The sequence below is a fragment of the Salvelinus namaycush genome, chromosome 4, assembly GCF_016432855.1.
Source record: "Salvelinus namaycush isolate Seneca chromosome 4, SaNama_1.0, whole genome shotgun sequence".
In the NCBI taxonomy this organism is placed as follows: domain Eukaryota; kingdom Metazoa; phylum Chordata; class Actinopteri; order Salmoniformes; family Salmonidae; genus Salvelinus; species Salvelinus namaycush.
The window spans coordinates 28117176-28137565 of NC_052310.1; the positions used below are offsets into that span (position 1 = coordinate 28117176).

Genomic DNA, 20390 nt, shown 5'->3' on the forward strand with positions numbered 1-20390 from the left:
GACTGCACTTGAAGAAACGTTCAAAGTTCATGAAATTTTCCGGATTGACTGACCTTCATTTCTTAAAGTAATGGACTGTCATTCCTCTTTGCTTATTTGAGCTGTTCTTGCCATAATATGGACTTTTTATATGGACTTTTTTACCAAATAGTCGAAAAGAGAGCACACAGAAAGAAGGCTGTTGTATAAAATACCTGTCTCCGGATTACATCTTGAAACAAAGGCAAACATGGCATCCGTGACACAGAGGGAGAATGTCCATCCCTGCATACGGGTAAGATAATCTAGCTAGCTACATTTTCAGATTTCTAATTTTGTCAGAAAGTTGTTTTCATTTCAAGTTAAATTGTAATGTTAGCTGGCTGGCTCGCTAGCTAGGTAACATTACTTGTATGATCTGTGTAGTAATATGATTCCTGTCTTAGAGCCATTTGCATTGCTAGTTATAGCCTAATGTTAGCTAGCTAACATTGAACCTGGTTGGTTAGCTATCTGTAGATTCATGCAGGGTTGTAATGTTATGAGTTGGGATTATGGTTTACTGTTTAGCTCGCTACATGTCTAAACAAAAGACTCCACTATGCAAGTAACCATTTCAATAGAATGTTCATGATGTCACTGTGACAACTGACGATAGACGTAGCTGGTAAATTCACTCTGGCTATCTACTCCGATTTCAGCACACTCGTATGAGTGTGCCAGAGCGCAGAATAACTGACAAATTTACGGACGCTCAACACCCGTTGAATATGGCCGGTGTCAGTAAACGTTGGCAAAAAAGCATCATTAAATTGTTCCCAGCAGCACAGTTGCAGTCACCAACGCTCTGGATAACATAACAGCCTAACCAACTCTGCTAGGACTTCACCCTCCTAAGTCCAAACAGTCTCACTTCCCACGGCGACCAGAATCCCCCCTCCCACCCTACCCCACACACATAGGATGCGTCCCAAATAGCAAACTATTCCCTGTATAGTACACTCACTACTTTTACAAGAACCCTATAGGCCCTGGTCAAAAGTAGTGAGCTGCATAGGGAATAGGTTGCCATTTGGGATGCACAATGCACACACACAATAACCCCTGCCTCATCACCACGGAAACGGCAGGCCAGGGTAGCGGTTCAGGAGTCAGGGAAAAAATAACAGTCGCGGGGGAAAGAATAGGGGGGAGTGTTTTGAGAAAGAGTGGGAAAAAACCCAAATGAACACCCAGAACATGGAAAGTCCCTCGTTCCTATGCCAAGAATTCAGCACAGCGAAAACACTCACTCGGGGCTGGGAAAGAGGGAGAAGATAGTGATAAAAAATCAGCAGGGCTGCTGTGTTGTTAAACCTGGGTCCAGGGCTCTGATAATGTCCCTGTCTATCTCCCTGCTCTTTCCTTCACTTAGATTTCCTGTATGGTTTTATATGACACAACTATGGACACTTTGGTCCCAACTTTTATACTTGTTAGTATGGGGAACCAAATTGAATTGCTCAATCATTTTCAAACACGATGAAAATGAATTAGAGTTGTGAGCATAATAAAAGTCATTATAATAGATTTTTGTATTCTATTTGTTTTTGTCATCATAATTTAAAGTGAAAGCAGTTTTTACTGGTGGTGGTAGCCTAGAATTACTGTATATTAGCAGTAGTAGTAAAACTGTATTTTCTGTTTGTACCTCCATTATTCATAATGTAAATCGGGTCGTTCTTGAATTGTGGTGGCATTTGCGTACCTTGCCTTTGCAACCCATGCAAAACGCTTTAAAAATACAAATAGTCACACACCATACATGTTTTTGTTTATATTGAACTGTTTATCAATGATAAAACATAATGCAAATCCTTTATACTGCAAAACTTTGTTTATGCATTATTAAAAGTATTTAAGGAAAGCAAATTGGCTTGTCCCAGTAGTGATGTTTAGAGTTGTAGTGACATGTTTTGGAGATTTAGAGATACAGTGCGTTCGGAAAGTATTCAGACCCCTTGACTTTTTCCACATATTGTTATGTTACAGCCTTATTCTAAAATGGATTACATAAAACAATTTACAATAACCCATAATGAAAAAGCGAAAACAGAAATACCTTATTTTTTACAAGTATTCACTCTTTGCTATGAGACTCCAAATTGAGCTCAGGTGCATCCTGTTTCCATTGATCATATTTGAGATGCTTCTACAACTTGATTGGAGTCCACCTGTGGTAAATTCAATTGATTGGACATGATTTGGAAAGGCACAAACCTGTCTATATAAGGTCCCACAGTTGACAGTGCATGTCAGATCAACAACTAAGTTGTGAGGTCGAAGGAATTGTCCATAGAGCGCCGAGACAGGATTGTGTCGAGGAGCAGATCTGGGCAAAGGAATCAAAAAAATGTCAGTATCATTGAAGGTCCCCAAGAACACAGTTCATTCTTAAATGGAAAGAGTTTGGAACCACCAAGACTCTTCCTAGAGCTGGCCACCTGGCCAAACTGAGCAATTGGGGGAGAAGGGCCTTGGTCAGGGAGGTGACCAAGAACCCGATGGTAACTCTGACAGAGCGCCAGAGTTCCTCTGTGGAGATGGGAGAACCTACCAAAAGGACAACCATCTCTGCAGCACTCCACCAATCTGGCCATTATGGTAGAGTGGCCAGACGGAAGCCACTCCTCAATAAAAGGCACATGACAGCACCGCTTGGAGTTATCCAAAGGGCACCTAAAGGACTCTCAGACCATGAGAAACAAGATTGTCTGGTCTGATGAAACCAAGATTGAACTCTTTGGCCTGAATGCCAAGCATCCCGTCTGGAGAAAACCTGGCACAATCCCTACGGTGAAGCATGGTGGTGGCAGCATCATGCTGTGGGGATGTTTTTCAGAGGCAGAGACTGGGAGACTAGTCAGGATCGAGGGAAAGATAAACGGAGCAAAGTACAGAGAGATCCTTGATGAAAACTTGATCCAGAGCGCTCAGGACCTCAGCTTGGGGCAAAAGTTCACCTTACAACAGGACAATGGCCCTAAGCACACAGCCAAGACAACGCAGGAGTGGATTTGGGAAAAGTCTCTGAATGTCCTTGAGTGGCCCAGCCAGAGCCCGGACTTGAAACCGATTGAACATCTCTGGAGAGACCTGAAATGGCTGCGCAGCAACACTCCCCATCCAACCTAACAGAGCTTGCGAGTATCTGCAGAGAAGAATGGGAGAAACTCCCAAATACAGAATACAGATGTGCCAGAGCATGTAGCGTCATTACCAGAAAAGACTCAAGGCTGTAATTAATCACTGCCAAACGTCCTTCAACAAAGTACTGAGTAAAGGGTCTGAATACTTATGCGAATATGATATTAGTTTATTTTTTATGTCAACATTTCTAAAAACCTGTTTTTACTTTGTCATTAAGGGGTATTGCATGCAGATTGATGAGGGGGAAAAACAATTTAATCAATTTTAGAATAAGGCTGTAATAACTTAATAAAATGTAATAAAATGAATACTTTCCAAATGCACTGTATCTATTATTTTGAATGCTAGAAAGTAAACAAAATTATGTAATATATTGTATAGATCAATAAAAACAAAGGCGACTAATAAAATGCATATTGTTATCACTAGTATAATGCATGTCCCTTAGTTTTAGGTCATTGGTGTTACCGCCTTGAAAGTCACTAAATTCAAAGATGTACAAGGACCTTGAGCATTCCCTTCAGAGTCAAACATATCTACATTTAAAAAAGTTATTAGCTAATCCCCCCCGTTTTAATATGTTAAACATTTGAGGATTCCATTGATCATTTTGTGTCTAAATCCAAAGTGTCACTTGGTGTTACTCGATTTAAATGAAGGAAAATAGCATTGCGAGCTAAATAATAAATCATATCACTTAAGTAAATTATTTTCAAAGGGTTAATTGCTTTAGATTTGGGCATCTGTGGCCTCCATTCAAGAAAATCCTCAATAACCCCAATTGTCACATTGGTGTTACCATCATTCAGTGTTTTTTCCGTAAGTACATGGAGTAGCCAAACAAATAGAAAAAGTAGCCAGCCCCAGGTTGTTCATGGCGGATATGGTCAAAGAATATTTTGGGCCAGAACGAGCTCTATTTTGGTATCCTCTGGTATGGTCTAATGCCTGGATTCCATCCGAAATGCACAGCTAAATTATTAATGCCTGGATCCCTTTTATACTTGCTTAGTCAGTGTGGGGAACCAAATTGAATTGCTCAATCATTTTCAAACATGATGAAAATTATTTAGAGTTGTTAGCATAATAACAGTCATTATAATATAATCCCAAAAAATGTATTTGATCACATTGTTATTGTCATCATAATTTAAAGTGAAAGAGGTTTGTACTGGTGGTGGAAGTACACAGCAAAATGATTAAAGCCAGGATTCCATCTGAAATACAAATCAAATCAAATTGTATTTGTCAAATTCGCCAAAAAACAACAGGTGTAGACCTTAAATGCTTATTTACAAGCCCTTAACCAACAATGTGGTTTTAAGAAAAATACCTAAAAAAAGTAAGAAGCAAAAGTAACAAATAATTAAAGAGAAGCAGAAAAATAACAATAGCGAGGCTATATACAGGGGGTACGGTACAGAGTCAATGTGTGGGGGCACCGGTTAGTCGAGGTAATTGAGGTAATATGTACATGTAGGTAGAGTTATTAATGTGACTATGCATAGATAATAACAGAGAGTAGCAGCAGTGTAAAATAGGGGGGGGGGGGGTAGCCATTTGATTCGATGTAAAGGAGTTTTATGGCTTGGGGGTAGAAGCTGTTTAGAAGCCTCTTGGACCTAGACTTGGTGCTCCGGTACCACTTGCCGTGCGGTAGCAGAGAGAACAGTCTATGACTACATAAGTGTTAAGTAAAAAATAGATAAGTAACAAATAATTAAAGAGCAGCAGTAAAATAACAATATTGAGGCTATACACAGGGGGTACCGGTACAGAGTCAATGTGCGAGGGGACCGGTTAGTCGAGATATTTGAGGTAATATGTACATGTAGGTAGAGTTAAAGTGACTATGCGTAGATAATAAACAGAGAGTAGCAGCAGTGTAAAAGAGGGAGGGAGGCAATGAAAATAGTCTGAGTAGCCATTTGATTAGCTGTTCAGGAGTCTTATGGCTTGGGGGTAGAAGCTGTTAAAAAGCCTTTTGGACCTAGACTTGGTGCTCCGGTACCACTTGCCGTGCGGTAGCAGAGAGAACAGTCTATGACTAGGGTGACTGGAGTCTTTGACAATTTTTAGGCCCTTCCTCTGACACCGCCTGGTATAGAGGTCCTGGATGGCAGGAAGCTTGACCCCGGTGATGTACTGGGCCGTACGCACTACCCTCTGTAGTGCCTTGTGGTCGGAGGCCGAGCAGTTGCCATACCAGGCAGTGATGCAACCCGTCAGGATGCTCTCGATGGTGCAGCTGTTGAACCTTTTTGAAGATCTGAGGACCCATGCCAAATCTTTTCAGTCTTCCGAGGGGGAATAGGTTTTGTTGTACCCTCTTCACAACTGTCTTGATGTGCATGGACCATGTTAGTTTGTTGGTGATGTGGACATCAATGAACTTGAAGCTCTCAACCTGCTCCACTACAACCCTGTTGATGAGAACAGGGGTGTGCTCGGTCCTCCTTTTCCTGTAGTCCACAATCATCTTCTTTATCTTGATCATGTTGAGGGAGAGGTTGTTGTCCTTGCACCACACGGTCAGGTCTCTGACCTCCTTCCTATAGGCTGTCTCGTCGTTGTCGGTTATCAGGCCTACCACTGTTGTGTCATCGGCAAACTTAATGACGGTGTTGTAGTCGTGCCTGGCCGTGCAGTCATGAGTGAACAGGTAGTACAGAGCACGCACCCCTGAGGGGCCCCGTGTTGAGGATCAGCGTGGCGGATGTGTTGTTACCTACCCTTATCACCTGGGTGCGGCCCGTCAGGAAGTCCAGGATCCAGTTGCAGAGGAAGGTGTTTAGTCCCAGGGGTCCTTAGCTTAGTGATGAGCTTTGAAGACACTATTGTGTTGAAGGCTGAGCTGTAGTCTATGAATAGCATTCTGACATAGGTGTTCCTTTTGTCCAGGTGTGAAAGAGCAGTGTGGAGTGCAATAGAGATTGCATCATCTGTGGATCTGTTGGGGCGGTATGCAAATTGGAGTGGGTCTAGAGTTTCTGGGATAATGGTGTTGAAGTGAGCCATGGCCAGTTTTTCAAAGCACTTCATGGCTACAGACGTTATTGAATACTTTAACTTTACCTCCCAGATTGGTAAAATTAGTTTGGTATTGAGAAGAAAAACTTGACTTTACAATTAGAATGACCTAAAATGTATGAATTCAGTGTGATGTTAGTTGTTTTGGATATCGTCTAGGCCTATATGATCAGGACTATTTTCTAAGTAAGATAACCTTTTTTAACATTAAACCGGTCTTCTCTTGGAGGGACAAAATGGCGCCGTAGAGTGAGCACCGTGTTTCAGTGCGCTCCTGTGGCATTTGTTAATTTATCTCTTTATATTCCTTTCTGAGCTTGAAAAAGTAGTACAATTTGTGACATAAGTTACTCTACAGGTTTTGATTATTATTATTAAGTTTCCGTCAACATGCCTGGCAGAACTACTAAGAACTTGACCAAAACCACCACCCCTGTACAGTCGTGGCCAAAAGTTATGAGAATGACACAAATATAAATTTTCACAAAGTCTGCTGCCTCAGTTTGAATGATGGCATTTTGCATATACTTCAGAATATTATGAAGAGTGATCAGATGAATTACAATTAATTGTAAAGTTCCTCTTTGCCATGCAAATTAACTGAATCCCCAAAAAACATTTCCACTGCATTTCAGCCCTGCCACAAAAGGACCAGCTGACATCATGTCAATGATTCTCTAATTAACACAGGTGTGAGTGTTGACGAGGACAAGGCTGGAGATCACTCTGTCATGCTGATTGAGTTCGAATACCAGACCGGAAGCTTCAAAAGGAGGGTGGTGCTTGGAATAATTGTTCTTCCTCTGTCTACCATGGTTACCTGCAAGGAAACACGTGCCATCACCATTGCTTTGCACAAAAAGGGCTTCACAGGCAAGGATATTGCTGCCAGTATGATTGCACCTAAATCAACCATTTATCGGATCATCAAGAACTTCAAGGAGAGCGGTTCAATTGTTGGGAAGAAGGCTTCAGGGCGCCCAAGAAAGTCCAGCAAGCGCCAGGACCATCTCCTAAAGTTGATTCAGCTGCGGGATCGGGGCACCACCAGTAGAGAGCTTGCTCAGGAATGGCAGCAGGCAGGTGTGAGTGCATCTGCACGCTTTTGCAGAATAGCCTGGTGTCAAGAAAGGCAGCAAAGAAGCCACTTCTCTCCAGGAAAAACATCAGGGACAGACTGATATTCTGCAAAAGGTACAGGGATTGGACTGCTGAGGACTGGGGTAAAGTCATTTTCTCTGATGAATCCCCTTTCCGATTGTTTGGGGCATCTGGAAAAAAGCTTGTCCGGAGAAGACAAGGTGAGCGCTACCATCAGTCCTGTGTCATGCCAACAGTAAAGCATTCTTAGACCATTCATGTGTGGGGTTGCTTCTCAGCCACGGGAGTGGGCTAACTCACAATTTTGCCTAAGAACACAGGCATGAATAAAGAATGGTACCAACACATCCTCCGAGAGCAACTTCTCCCAACCATCCAGGAACAGTTTGTTGACGAACAATGCCTTTTCCAGCATGATGGAGCACCTTTCCATAAGGCAAAAGTGATAACTAAGTGGCTCGGGGAACAAAACACCAATATTTTGGGTCCATGGCCAGGAAACTCCAGACGTCAATCCTCAAGAGGCGGGTGGACAAACAAACAAAAAACAAATTCTGACAAACTCCAAGCATTGATTATGCAAGAATGGGTTACCATTCTTCTGGATGTGGTCCAGAAGTTAATTGACAGCATGCCAAGGTGGATTGCAGAGGTCTTGAAAAAGAAGGGTCAACACTGCAAATATTGAATCTTTGCATCAAATTCATGTAATTGTCAATAAAAGCCTTTGACACTTATGAAATGCTTGTAATTATACTTCAGTATTCCATAGTAACATCTGACAAAAAATATCTAAAGACACTGAAGCAGCAAACTTTGTGGAAATTAATATTTGTGTCATTCTCAAACCGGGGTTAACAGAATTATGAATCCAGGCACAATGGCTCAAGTGATCCAAAAGATGACTGACAACATTATTAAGGTGATTGATGTCAAAGATAGCAACTGTCTTGGAAGCAATAGTAGGCCATTCAGCCGAACTACAGGTTGTCAAGTATGTTGATAAGGCGGAAGGAAAAAATGTTCCTATAGAAACCTTGGCTACATCAATGGACACTAAAATAAAGGCACTTGAGGAAAAAAGTACTCTTAAAAACATCTATATTGATATTGGATAAGGAGCATCTGAAAATGCAACAAGGGGTGTTTGGACAAGTTAAATATAAATAACCTTTTTATTTTAGGAGCAGTTAAACGTTTGGACACACCTACTCATTTGAGGGTTTTTCTTTATTGTTATTATTTTCTACATTGTAGAATAACAGTGAAGACATGAAAACTATGAAATGACACATATAATCATGTAGTAACCAAAAAAGTGTTAAATCAAAATATATTTTAAATTTGAGATTCAAATAGCCACCCTTTGCCTTGATGACAGCCTTGCACAATCTTGGCATTCTCTCAACCAGCTTCATGAGGTAGTCACCTGGAATGTATTTCAATTAACAGGTGTGCCTTGTTAAAAGTTAATTTGTGGAATTTCTTTCCTTCGTAATGCGTTTGAGACAATCAGTTGTGTTGTGACAATGTGGTATACAGAAGCTAGCCCTATTTAGTAAAAGACAAAGTCCATATTATGGCAAGAACAGCTCAAATAAGCAAAGAGAAATGACAGTCCATCATTACTTTAAGACATGAAGGTCAGTCAATGCAGAACATTTGAAGAACTTTGAACGTTTCTTCAAGTGCAGTCACAAAAACCGCCAAGTGCTATGATGAAACTGGCTCTCATGAGGACTGCCACAGGAAAGGAAGAACCAGAGTTACATCTGCTGCAGAGGATAAGTTCATTAGAGTTACCAGCCTCAGAAATTGAAGGCAAAATAAATGGTTCACAGAGTTTAAGTAACAGACACATCTCAACATCAACTGTTCAGAGGAGACTGTGTGAATAAGGCCTTCATGGTCAAATTGCTGCAAAGAAGCCACTACTTAAGGACAGCAATAATAATAAGAGACTTGCTTGGGCCAAGAAACACGAGCAATGGACATTACCAGGTGCAAATCTGTCCTTTGGTCTGATTAGTCCAAATTTGAGATTTGTCTTTGTGAGACGCAGAGTAGGTGAGCGGATGATCTCCGCATGTGTGGTTCCCACAGTGAAGCATGGAGGAGGTGGTGTGATGGTGTAGGGGTGCTTTGCTGGTGACACTATCAGTGATTTATTTAGAATTCAAGGCACACTTAACCAGCATGGCCTCCACAGCATTCTGCAGCGATACTCCATCCCATTTGGTTTACTCTTAGTGGGACTGTCATTTGTTTTTCAACCGGACAATGACCCAACACACCTCCAGGCTATGGAAGGGCTATTTGACCAAGAAGGCGAGTGATGGAGTGCTGCATCAGATGACCTGGCCTCCACAATCACCCAACTTCAACCCAATTGAGATGGTTTGGGATGACTTGGACCGCAGAGTGAAGGAAACGCAGCCAACAAGTGCTCAGAATATGTGGGAACTCATTAAAACTTCTTCAGGATTGGTGGGTCCCCTGCGGGACGGTTGAGCTAAAGTATTCTAATGCAATTAGCATGAGATTGTAAGTAACAAGAATATTTCCCAGGACATAGACATATCTGATATTGTCAGAAAGCTTAAATTCTTGTTAATCTAACTGCACTGTCCAATTTACAGTAGCTATTACAATGAAATAATACCATGTTATTGTTTGAGGAGAGTGCACAGTTGTGAACATGAAAAGTTATTTGTAAACAAATTAGGCACATTTGGCCAGTCTTGATACAAGATTTTGAACACAAATACAATGGTTCATTGGATCAGTCTGAAACTGTGTACATACACTGCTGCCATCTAGTGGCCAAAATCTAAATTGCACCTGAGCTGGAATAATACATTATTGCATTTCAAAGATGATGGTACAAAAAAATAATTAAAAAGTTATTTCTTTGTATTATTTTTTACCAGATCTAATGTGCGATATTCTGCTACATTCCTTTCACATTTCCACAAACTGCAAAGTGTTTTCTTTCAAATGGTACCAAGAATATTCATATCCTTGCTTCAAGGCCTGAGCTACAGGCATTTAGATTTGGGTATGACATTTTAGGTGAAAATTGAAAACAAGGGGCTCTAACTTCTTTGGGCTGCAGGGGCAGTATTGAGTAACTTGGATAAAAGGTGCCCATTTCAAACGGCCTCGTACTCAATTCTTCCTCGTACAATATGCATATTATTATTATTACTATTGGATAGAAAACACTCTCTAGTTTCTAAAACCGTTTGAATTATATCTGTGAGTAAAACAGAACTCATTTTGCAGCAAACTTCCTGTCAGAAAGTGAAAAATCTCAAATCGAGGCTCTGTTCCAGGCCCTCCCTATCATTTTGCTTGAGATTTATGACTATACATGCACTTCATACGCCTTCCACTAGATGTCAGTAGGCAGTGAGAGAAGAAATGGAGTGGATAGCTTGAACTGAGGTCGAATAAGAGCTCTTGGCATGACGTGACACCAATTTCCTGTTTTCAGGAAGACGCGAGGAGGAACCTGGGATTGCCTTCTGAAAAGCTGTCATTATAGACGGCTGCTATCTCCGGCTTTGATTTTATTTGATAAATGTGACAATATCATCGTAAAGTATGTTTTTTCAATATAGTTTAATCAGATTATTGAAATTTCTTCGGGAGTTTTGCCGTGTTCCGTTCTCTGAGTTTGTTGACGATGGAGAGCTTCGCGCCACTTGGCAAGTTTTGCTTGCTAAATCGAGAGGGAAAAAGGCCGTTCTAAAACCAAACAACGATTGTTCTGGACAAAGGACCCCTTGTACAACATTCTGATGGAAGATCATCAAAAGTAGGACCCATTTATGATGTTATTTCATATATCTGTCGAACATGTGTACTATTAGTTTGCGCCCAGATTTTGGGCGCTCTCTCGCCATAACGTAAGCTGGATGTCGTAATGAAGTTATTTTTAGAATTCTAACACGTCGATTGCATTAAGAACTAAGCTATCTTTAATTTGCTGTCCAACATGTATTTTTTAGTAACGTTTATGATTAGTTATTGATTAGATTAGGTGCCTCTCCAAGATTTCTCCGGACATTGTTATTGCATTTTGCCTAGTATTCACATTGTATAACCACGATTTGTGCCGCTAAATATGCACATTTTCGAACAAACAATATATGTATTGTGTAATATGATGTTATAGGACTGTCATCTGATGAATTTTGAGAAGGTTAGTGAAAAAATGTATATCTTTTGCTGGTTTATTCGTTATCACTACTGTTGGCTTGAATCAATGCTGTTGTGTTTTTGGCTATTGTGGTAAGCTAATATAATGCTATATTGTGTTTTCGCTGTAAACACTTAAAGAATCGGAAATATTGTCTGGATTCACAAGATTTTTGTCTTTCATTTGCTGTACACCATGTATTTTTCATAAATGTTTTATGATGAGTATTTAGGTAATTCACGTTGGTCTCTGTAGTTATTCTAGTTGCTTTGGTGAGAGTTGTGATGGTGGCTGCAATGGTAAACTATGATTTATACCTGAAATATGCACATTTTTCTAACAAAACATATGCTATACAATAAATATGTTATCAGACTGTCATCTGATGAAGTTGTTTCTTGGTTAGTGACTATTTATATCTTTATTTGGTCGAAATTGTGATAGCTACCTATGCAGGAAAAAAATGGTCGGAAAAAAAAGTTGTGTCTTTTGCTATCGTGGTTAGCTAATAGATTTACATAGTGTCTTCCTGTAAAACATTTTAAAAATCAGAAATGATGGCTGGATTCACAAGATGTGTATCTTTCATCTGGTGTCTTGGACTTGTGATTTAATGATATTTAGATGCTAGTATTTACTTGTGACGCTATGCTAGTCAGCTTTTTTACTGATGGGGGTGCTCCCGGATCCGGGATTGTGATGAAGTAGAAGTTCATGGTGAAATTGTGTCATTTCTCTTGCGTTCATTGCACGCAGAGTCAGGGTATATGCAACAGTTTGGGCAGCCTGGCTCTTTGCGAACTAATTTGCCAGAATTTTACGTAATTATGACAACATTGAAGGTTGTGCAATGTAACAGGAATATTTAGACTCATGGATGCCACCCGTTAGATAAAATACGGAACGGAATAAACGTTTTGTTTTCGAGGTGATAGTTTCCGAATTAGTCAAAGGTATATGGTTTAGAGAGAAATAGTCGACGCGTTATAATTCCTGTAATAACTTGCGGCTGAATTTGAAAGGGGTTCCTTCGTTATTTTACCGTTCATGTCTTCCATTGAGAATGTCTTGATCTACTTCAAATAAGGTCTGTGTTTCATGCAGGCTTAAACCGCCTCGACGTTTTGATACCCGTGTAAATCTCACTAGGATAAGGTAACGGTTGTCAACATATTTTCATAAATCCACTCTATAAAAAAATGTATCTTCGCTTATATTTAGCCAATATTGATCAGAGTTACCTTGTCCTATGGATATCTACACAGTTATAAAATTGGCACGGTGATGTAAGCCTACACGAAACAGACCTTATTTTAAGTGAATCTAAAAATATCCTATGGAATAAATGAAGGAACCGCTTTTCAGATTTTGCTAGAAGGTGTCATGGGAATTATGACTCGCACTTTGGTTGTCAATTCTTACCATGCCCATTATTAAAAATAGGATTTCCTGCATATAGAAATTAAAGTTTTTGTTTTCAACATTCATCACAGGTAACTTAAACTCTATTTTTATTCAAACAGTTGAGAGTATTTGTCTCCTAAGCAGACTCTTCAGTATCATTGTCACTTCAGAGCTGCGTGTGTGTGTATTTATGTATTATATTAAGTTAAAATAAAAGTGTTCATTGTTCATTCAGTATTGTTGCAATTGTCATTATTACAAAAAATTGTGTGTGTGTGTATGATATATATATATATTAAAAAAAAATGTTTCTTTAAATAAATCGACCGATTAATCGGTATCGGTGTCACGATCGTCTTGACAAGAGAGAGAGGACCAAGGCGCAGCGTGTGCAAAATACATCTTCTTTTATTATAGAAGAGAGAAAAAACAAGAAACGAACAACTATACAAAAACTAACAAAATAACAAACTGACGACCGTGAAGCTATACATATAAATAGTGCTGACACAAACACTACACATAGACAATTACCCACAAACAGCTAAAGCCTATGGCTGCCTTAAATATGGCTCCCAATCAGAGACAACAATAACCAGCTGTCTCTGATTGAGAACCAATTCAGGCAACCATATACTTTCCTAGACACCTAAACTGAACACTAACCCATCTACTCTATTTAACCCCCTAAACCATACAACACCCTAGACAATACAAAAACACACAAACTTCCCCATGTCACACCCTGACCTAACTAAAATAATAATGAAAACAAAGATAACTAAGGCCAGGGTGTGACAATCGGCTTTTTTTGTCCTCCAATAATCGGTATCGGTATCGGCATTGAAACATCATAAATCGGTCGACCTCTAGTGTACACACCCACGAGACAGCCAGTATCACATTTTCACTAACAGTTCAGCAGCAGCCCAACTGTTTTATGTCCCCCATCATCAAAAATAACTAGCTAGCCAGCCAGCCAGCCAGCCAGCCAGCAAGCCAGAAAATTGCAAAAAGAAGGTAAGTTGACAGCGAAGGCAGGGAATTTCACGACAGTTGGGAGATCGAGTACTTGTTTGTGGACCATCGTTTGCCAAAAGACTGTGGCCGTAATGAAAGAATTTAACATAAGGTGCAATTATGGGACAAAACACTGTGACTTGAATAGACATCAGAGGCTACAGAAAGTGGCAGAGTTAAATAAGGGCCTTGTACAACAGCAGACTATGTTTTAAAGCCAAAATCACAGAGTGATGCAGCTGTAAAGGCCAGATTCTACCTAGAATGAAATAGCTAAATCAGGCCGACCATACACCAAAGGTGATTTTATGACGCAGTGCATGGTTAAAGTTAGCAAAGTAGTGTGCCCAGAAAAAACGCAAGCATCTGCAAATGTCAGCCTTAGGAGAAATACAGTGGCATATTGCGTGGATGAGCTAGCCACCGATCTACAAGAGCAGCTCGCTGAAAAAGCTAAATACTTTGTAGCTTACTCACTTGCTGTTGACGAGAGCATGGTTGCTACAGACACTGCTCAGAATGTCAATTCTCATGCCTGGGAGGGATTCGTTAGTGAAGAGCTCTTGGGTGTTAAATCAATGCATGGCACGACCATAGGAAATAATTTTTCAATAAGTTGAGAAATGTGTAAATGACCAAGTTACAATGGGATAAACTTACTGGACTGACAACAGATGTGGAACCTTATATGTGCGGTGGGAGGAGCGGATTGATTGGGAGGATGCGAGAGAAGATGCAGGAGGAGAATTGCCCCGACGAGCTGACAACATATTACTGTGTTATACATCAGGAGGCACTTTGTGGTGAAGTACTAAGGACGGAACTGTAAAAAAAACAGTAAACTTCATCAGGGCTAAGGGCTTGAACCACCATCAGTTTCAGTCATTTCTTGACGAGGTTCATTCAGAACATCAAGATGTACCCTACCACACAGAGGTGCGTTGGCCAAGTTGGGGCAAAGTGCTGAAGAGATTTCTTGAGCTGTGTGAGGAAATCTGTTGTTTCATGGAGAACAAGGGGAAAAACATCACTGAGCTCCTATCCAGCCCCCAAAACAGCTCTCAAATCACAGCAACAGCAGATGTTGCTAATAAGAAAACAGTGCTGGGTGTGTCTCTCGCTGTGTGTGTGTGTGTGTGTGTGTGTACGTGTAGAGTTCAAAGACTCGGAAGGAACGCTATAATTCCATCCTCCTGTCTGTCTGTGACCCTTCCAATCTCACACAGCGCTAATTCAGTAGACCCCTAGCGTCCCCAGTCAACATTAAACACATCACTCCTCTCAAGTCTCACACACTCATTTCCACACAAATTTTCCAATTTTATCACTCTGAGAAGGATAAAATACCTGTTTCTGTGGGTGATTACAACACATATTAAAGCCTTGATTAATAATGGTTCCTCAAGGCCTGGGATTTATAGTTACGGGAAAAAACATGGCTGTGCTACTACGACCAAATGAATGTGAGAAAACCAGGCTAGAAATGGATGAGGCCAAAGATGCTTAACAGTTATGCTAGCAAGTGAGTTACGTTAGTATTTGATGTTAATCGTAGTCCTACAGAAGGTAAAACACATGGTGTGGATATTATTACTTTTAAAAGTTGTATTATATTCGATGTAAAAAAAAGAAATACTATAACTGAAATGTACCATCAAAAGATAGCGGCGCCAAAACGGAGCCTTGCGGCACACCCCATTAAAGTCTGTATGGTTCAATATGCAAAGAACGATTTCTCATACAGCATGGATGTTAGGTGTAATTTAGAAATATGTAGTAAGATAAATGAACATCACTCACTGTTCTAGGTGGTGGCAAGTCTGGAAGACTCTTCTGTGGGGCAGGGACATGTTTTCCTGCTCTCCCATTGGCCAGGGCATCTGGTGTGTTGTCTGGTCATTTTGACACAAAAGAAGGACATTAGATGAAAAGCAACAATGGCCATCAAAAGGAAGATAGTCATTTCACAAATGCAAAGAATAATAGTGCCTAAGACAATCATAATATTAATATAAAGGGTAAAAACAACACGTATCAGCCTTTTGTAAGGCCTTAATCTTTTTCACTAGGTCTTAAAGGACTTTACTTTATACATGGGATTGTCTTCCCCTTAGTAACAATTTATATTGAACTATATAACCTTCCTTCTTAAACACCAATGTGTAGCATACACCTGGGTGATGCATGCCGGTTACATTAGCCTTCTAGCCAAAATAACAATGTTAACATTTTGCCTCACATTTGCCTAATAGTTATTTGCCTATTTCTCTGTTCATTATGACAGTGGGTTCTTGTCTTTAAGCTACTGTATGCACATGCCATAACAGCAGTCTTCCCCTCTCGGCAGACATTCCACCTCTCAGCATGTAGACATCTGGGTTGCCATAGGAACCCAAGCAGAGTGCTTTATACTAGACAACTCTAGTCGTAAATTCACAGGAGCCACTGAAAGTTACAGAAATTACATTCAAACAACTCTGCAGAGCTCACAAATTCAATACATCTGGCGGTTATCCCTAAATCACCACGATGTTGACATAAACACATTCAAACCGACATATTGAGGTTTCAAAACAGTTGGTTGAAAGAAAGGCTTTCTGTCTAGCCATGTGGGTACGAGATGAGATGAAAGTTAGACAAGACACCCAACATGACAGGTATTCCCTTTTGTGTCCTTCAAAAAAAAGGACCTCAATGTTTCTATACATATGCAGTCTTTGGTCTATGTTATAATAAACACCCTTCCCAACCCCTCCATTCAAATAAAGAAAATGGTCTAGAATGCATGACAAGGGGACTGCATCTTTTTGATCTGAGAACACCCTTGTACTTGGGATGGCTGTAAAAGAAAGCCTGTGGCTTTACTGGCCTTCAGTGGGGTAGATGTGTGTTAAGTCTAGTGTTCGGTCTGCTCATTATTTATCACAGTCCAAACAAAATGGCTGGCCTCAGGTGGTGGGTTTGAGAAAGGGGACAGAGAAAGAACTACTGAGAAATGCACAGGAAACGAGTGTGTGGGGGGGGGGGGGGGTGGAAAGGGTGTTTCACACTCCTAAAAATAATTCTGGGTTTTCACAGCGAAACTTGGTTTATTGATTGACATGAAGCAATTTTATTCTATGTGACTCTTATTTGTGAGGGATTGTGACTTGAGTTAAAGCCAGACCTGGTTTCAAATACGTAGGTCAAATACCAAAAGTGCAAAATTCAAGCTAAATTAAGTGCACCTCAAATATTGGATTATGAAAGTATGTAAAGCCTCAATAATACTAATTTACAATGTATGAACCAAACAAGTACAGAGTGCTACACCATCAAGCAGGTTCCACCTTGTAGGAAACGACCTTTGAACTCTCACCTCTGTCAGCTTTGTCCTGACCCTGCCCAGTCACAATGACTTTGTTCATGTAGATGTACTCCTCATCACCACCACCACCACCACCTGAAACATAGCAGTTGAGAGAAAACAGTAACATCAATCAACATGAGAAATATACTTCATTATGAATGCTGCTGATACAACCTACTTCAGAATTAAGTTTTGAATGAACAGAAGAATCATGATATGATACTGTACATTGTGGCAGCCCAGGGAAGTCAGAGGTGAAACTCTAAATAAAATAAGATTCACAACATTCACAACAAAGTTTTAATCAATTAATGAGATTAATAAATTACTATTGAGATTAATACACTGATAGTCTATCAACATTTCTACTATATAACAACATTCCAAAATTCACCCTGAACAAAGATACATTCTAGTGAGATCAAAACCTATGGATAAACCGAGATAAATGCACCATGGGAATAATAACCTTTTTTTATCAGACATGAGTCAGAACGTTCTCCTCTTTTTGAAGGTTGTAAAGATCATAGGTCTGACTTACACTTTCAGATCCTACTATATCTGTTTGGATCAAGGGTTACACATCATGTAAAGACTACACTATGGCCCTGTACACACTCAAGTTGTACAATTGAAGTACGACAGATTTGGCAAAAATGGTGTGATTACAACGGATAGTTTTTCTGCACAAACAAATAACTACAAAAGTGTTGTGGAGGCACAGTACAACAGTTGTGGAAGTATTTCTGTATCAGAGAAATATTATCAATAGTATCACAAATAGGGCTGTTGCGGTGACTGTATTACCACCACACCGGCGGTCACGAGTCATGAAGGCAGTCAAATTCAACATGACCGTTTAGTACCACGGTAATTAGACTTCTCTGAGCTCTGATGCTGCTGCTGGTCATTAGTAGCCTACCAAACTTGCTAACGTCTTGACATCAATGCAAATGTATTCAAAAATCTAATCAAACACCATACGAGAGCCCAATGAGCTCATGATGCGCAACATTTCTATAGGCTATGCAATTGTGGGAGAAAACAGAGTGATGGCCTCTATTAAAAAGAGGAGGATCCAATCAGCTTTCTATTGGCTAGGCCTACTATATTTATTTCTCAACTTTCCTAATATTAAGCACATTGCTTATATTTACAACAGGAGAACAGCCTACCTGGCTGGCATGAAAATAAACTCTGGGGAAAAGCATCCTCCATTCCCTATTTAAATGCATAGATGACATGTATTTTTTCCCGCTGCCCCTGTTTCAATACAGGTGCATGATAATGGTCAATTCTGAATCAAAACAAATTTCACACATATGTTATTTAGTAAATGGAAAGACAAGATTAAATCAATAATAGTCTGATGGGTGACAGTATTATCGTATCACTTGTGAATGACATAGTAACACTTGTGAATAATGCCCAGCATAAGAAACAATGCCTTTTAGTTGGAATCATAGTCACACACCTCATGTAGCCTAGCCCATAGGCCTATATGTTTTAATAAGGTTTGTATCACAACTAAAGTGGCCAAATAACTTCTTAAAATTAAGCACATTCATCTACTTTACAAGGGATGTAGAGCCTAACTGCAGCGCGTGAGTTTCTAGTTTGGGGAAGATCACTATAAAATGCACCTTTATAATAAAAGCATAACATGCATAATTGCATTTGCGATCACTTTTGATAATGGTGTTTTCCTCTAATGGAATATTTGTGCTTATAGCCTACTACCATGTGTGCATTGCTGCGCTTATAATGTGAAGAAATAGCCTTATAGTTTATCAACATTTTAAGCTAAACTTTCTGATCTGTTTTTTTGATGCTAGTGGTTGTATTCATTTGGGATCTATCGCATCCCACAACTGTCCCAGACTATGTTTGGAATATTTATTTCTAGCACAGAATAGAACAGGTCAACTTTTGTACTATGGGGGATAGTAGATTAACATAGGCTAGTGCTTTTGCTGTTCGTTAGGCCTAAACATCTTGTTTGCTGACAAAAAATAAATGTGGACAGTTCTTCCAATATCTTCAATATGCATCTTGGAATTGAATAAGGACACGCGCAGTTGCGTCGCCGATGTGTCTGTCTTAACTTGTAGCCTGTGAGAGACGCTTCGGATGGCGCAGAACACTCAGGGAGAAGGGCACAACACGCCTGGATTTTTTTAGGGTGTATTACAGCCACAAAGGGGATGCCGCCATGAAATTCGAGGCATTATCAAATGCTTGTCAAATTGTGAATGAGAGACTTTGAGTGTGTAAAACATGCGGGGAAAAAACTAAGCAGAGCTCATGCCTTTCAAGCGGCTTTTTTCAAATCATCATTAGTCTCATCACGCAGCCTTAAAATGTATTAATTAGCCCAATGTTTGTAGAGCAACTAAAGTTACAGTAATAACTCTAAATTAAGCATATAAGAGAACCTATTTCTTTGTTAACCACTCAACACAGAATAGCCGCATCTGCGCACTCCCTCAAATCGTTTGGAGAAAATATTTATATTATTTGTTCAATTGTATTCTTCATACTATAAAATAATATAAAATAATGCCATGGAATTATAAGCAAATCTTGTCAGCTAAATGAACTAGTGTAGCCCACAGCTAGTGTAGCCCACAGCCATTTGACATTGCCACATCAGGACAACTCAAGAGTATACTATTATTTTCTTCTGAAATAGACTACATTTTCTTCAAAGCATGCTTCTTTAGACCCGTCTAAAATAAATAATGTATTTATTGTGAAGGTGTAGGCGATATTACATAGTCTACAAGCTATTTTAAAAAATCGAATAAATCTATGTGTGGAAGCCTGGAGATGCTAAATGTTTTTATGTTAATTAACGTTCAAATTACAGTGAGACCAACAGTTATTTGCTTGACAATCACCAGCTGACAACATTTTGTGACCGCCACAGCCCTGATCACAATAAATGTGTCAAATGCATTGTACATCAGTTGTCAAATGCTTTGTACAACACAAGTGTCTGCGGGGGCTCTGAGGAGAAAGAGTCACATACAAAGTATACGATAAGAGTTTTTTGAGACGGGGATAGTCAGTTTTGGCTACTGCAGTGTACACTCTGAGAAGAAAAGAAGCCTC

General features: G+C 39.9%; 1 protein-coding gene across 2 annotated transcripts in view; it reads right to left on the reverse strand.

Annotated features, from left to right (window-relative positions):
- Window positions 1-20390, reverse strand: part of afap1l2 (actin filament associated protein 1-like 2) — a 162098-nt gene that overhangs the window by 77799 nt on the left and 63909 nt on the right. For both annotated transcript variants that reach the window (XR_005476798.1, XM_038991642.1), the window contains exons 3-4: window positions 17286-17369; window positions 15728-15819 (exon numbers count right to left, since the gene is read on the reverse strand). Coding sequence is in view for 1 of the 2 variants with exons in the window: in XM_038991642.1 (XP_038847570.1) it covers window positions 15728-15819; window positions 17286-17369 (176 nt within the window). In the remaining variant the exon portion in view is untranslated. The remainder of the gene's footprint in view (window positions 1-15727; window positions 15820-17285; window positions 17370-20390) is intronic.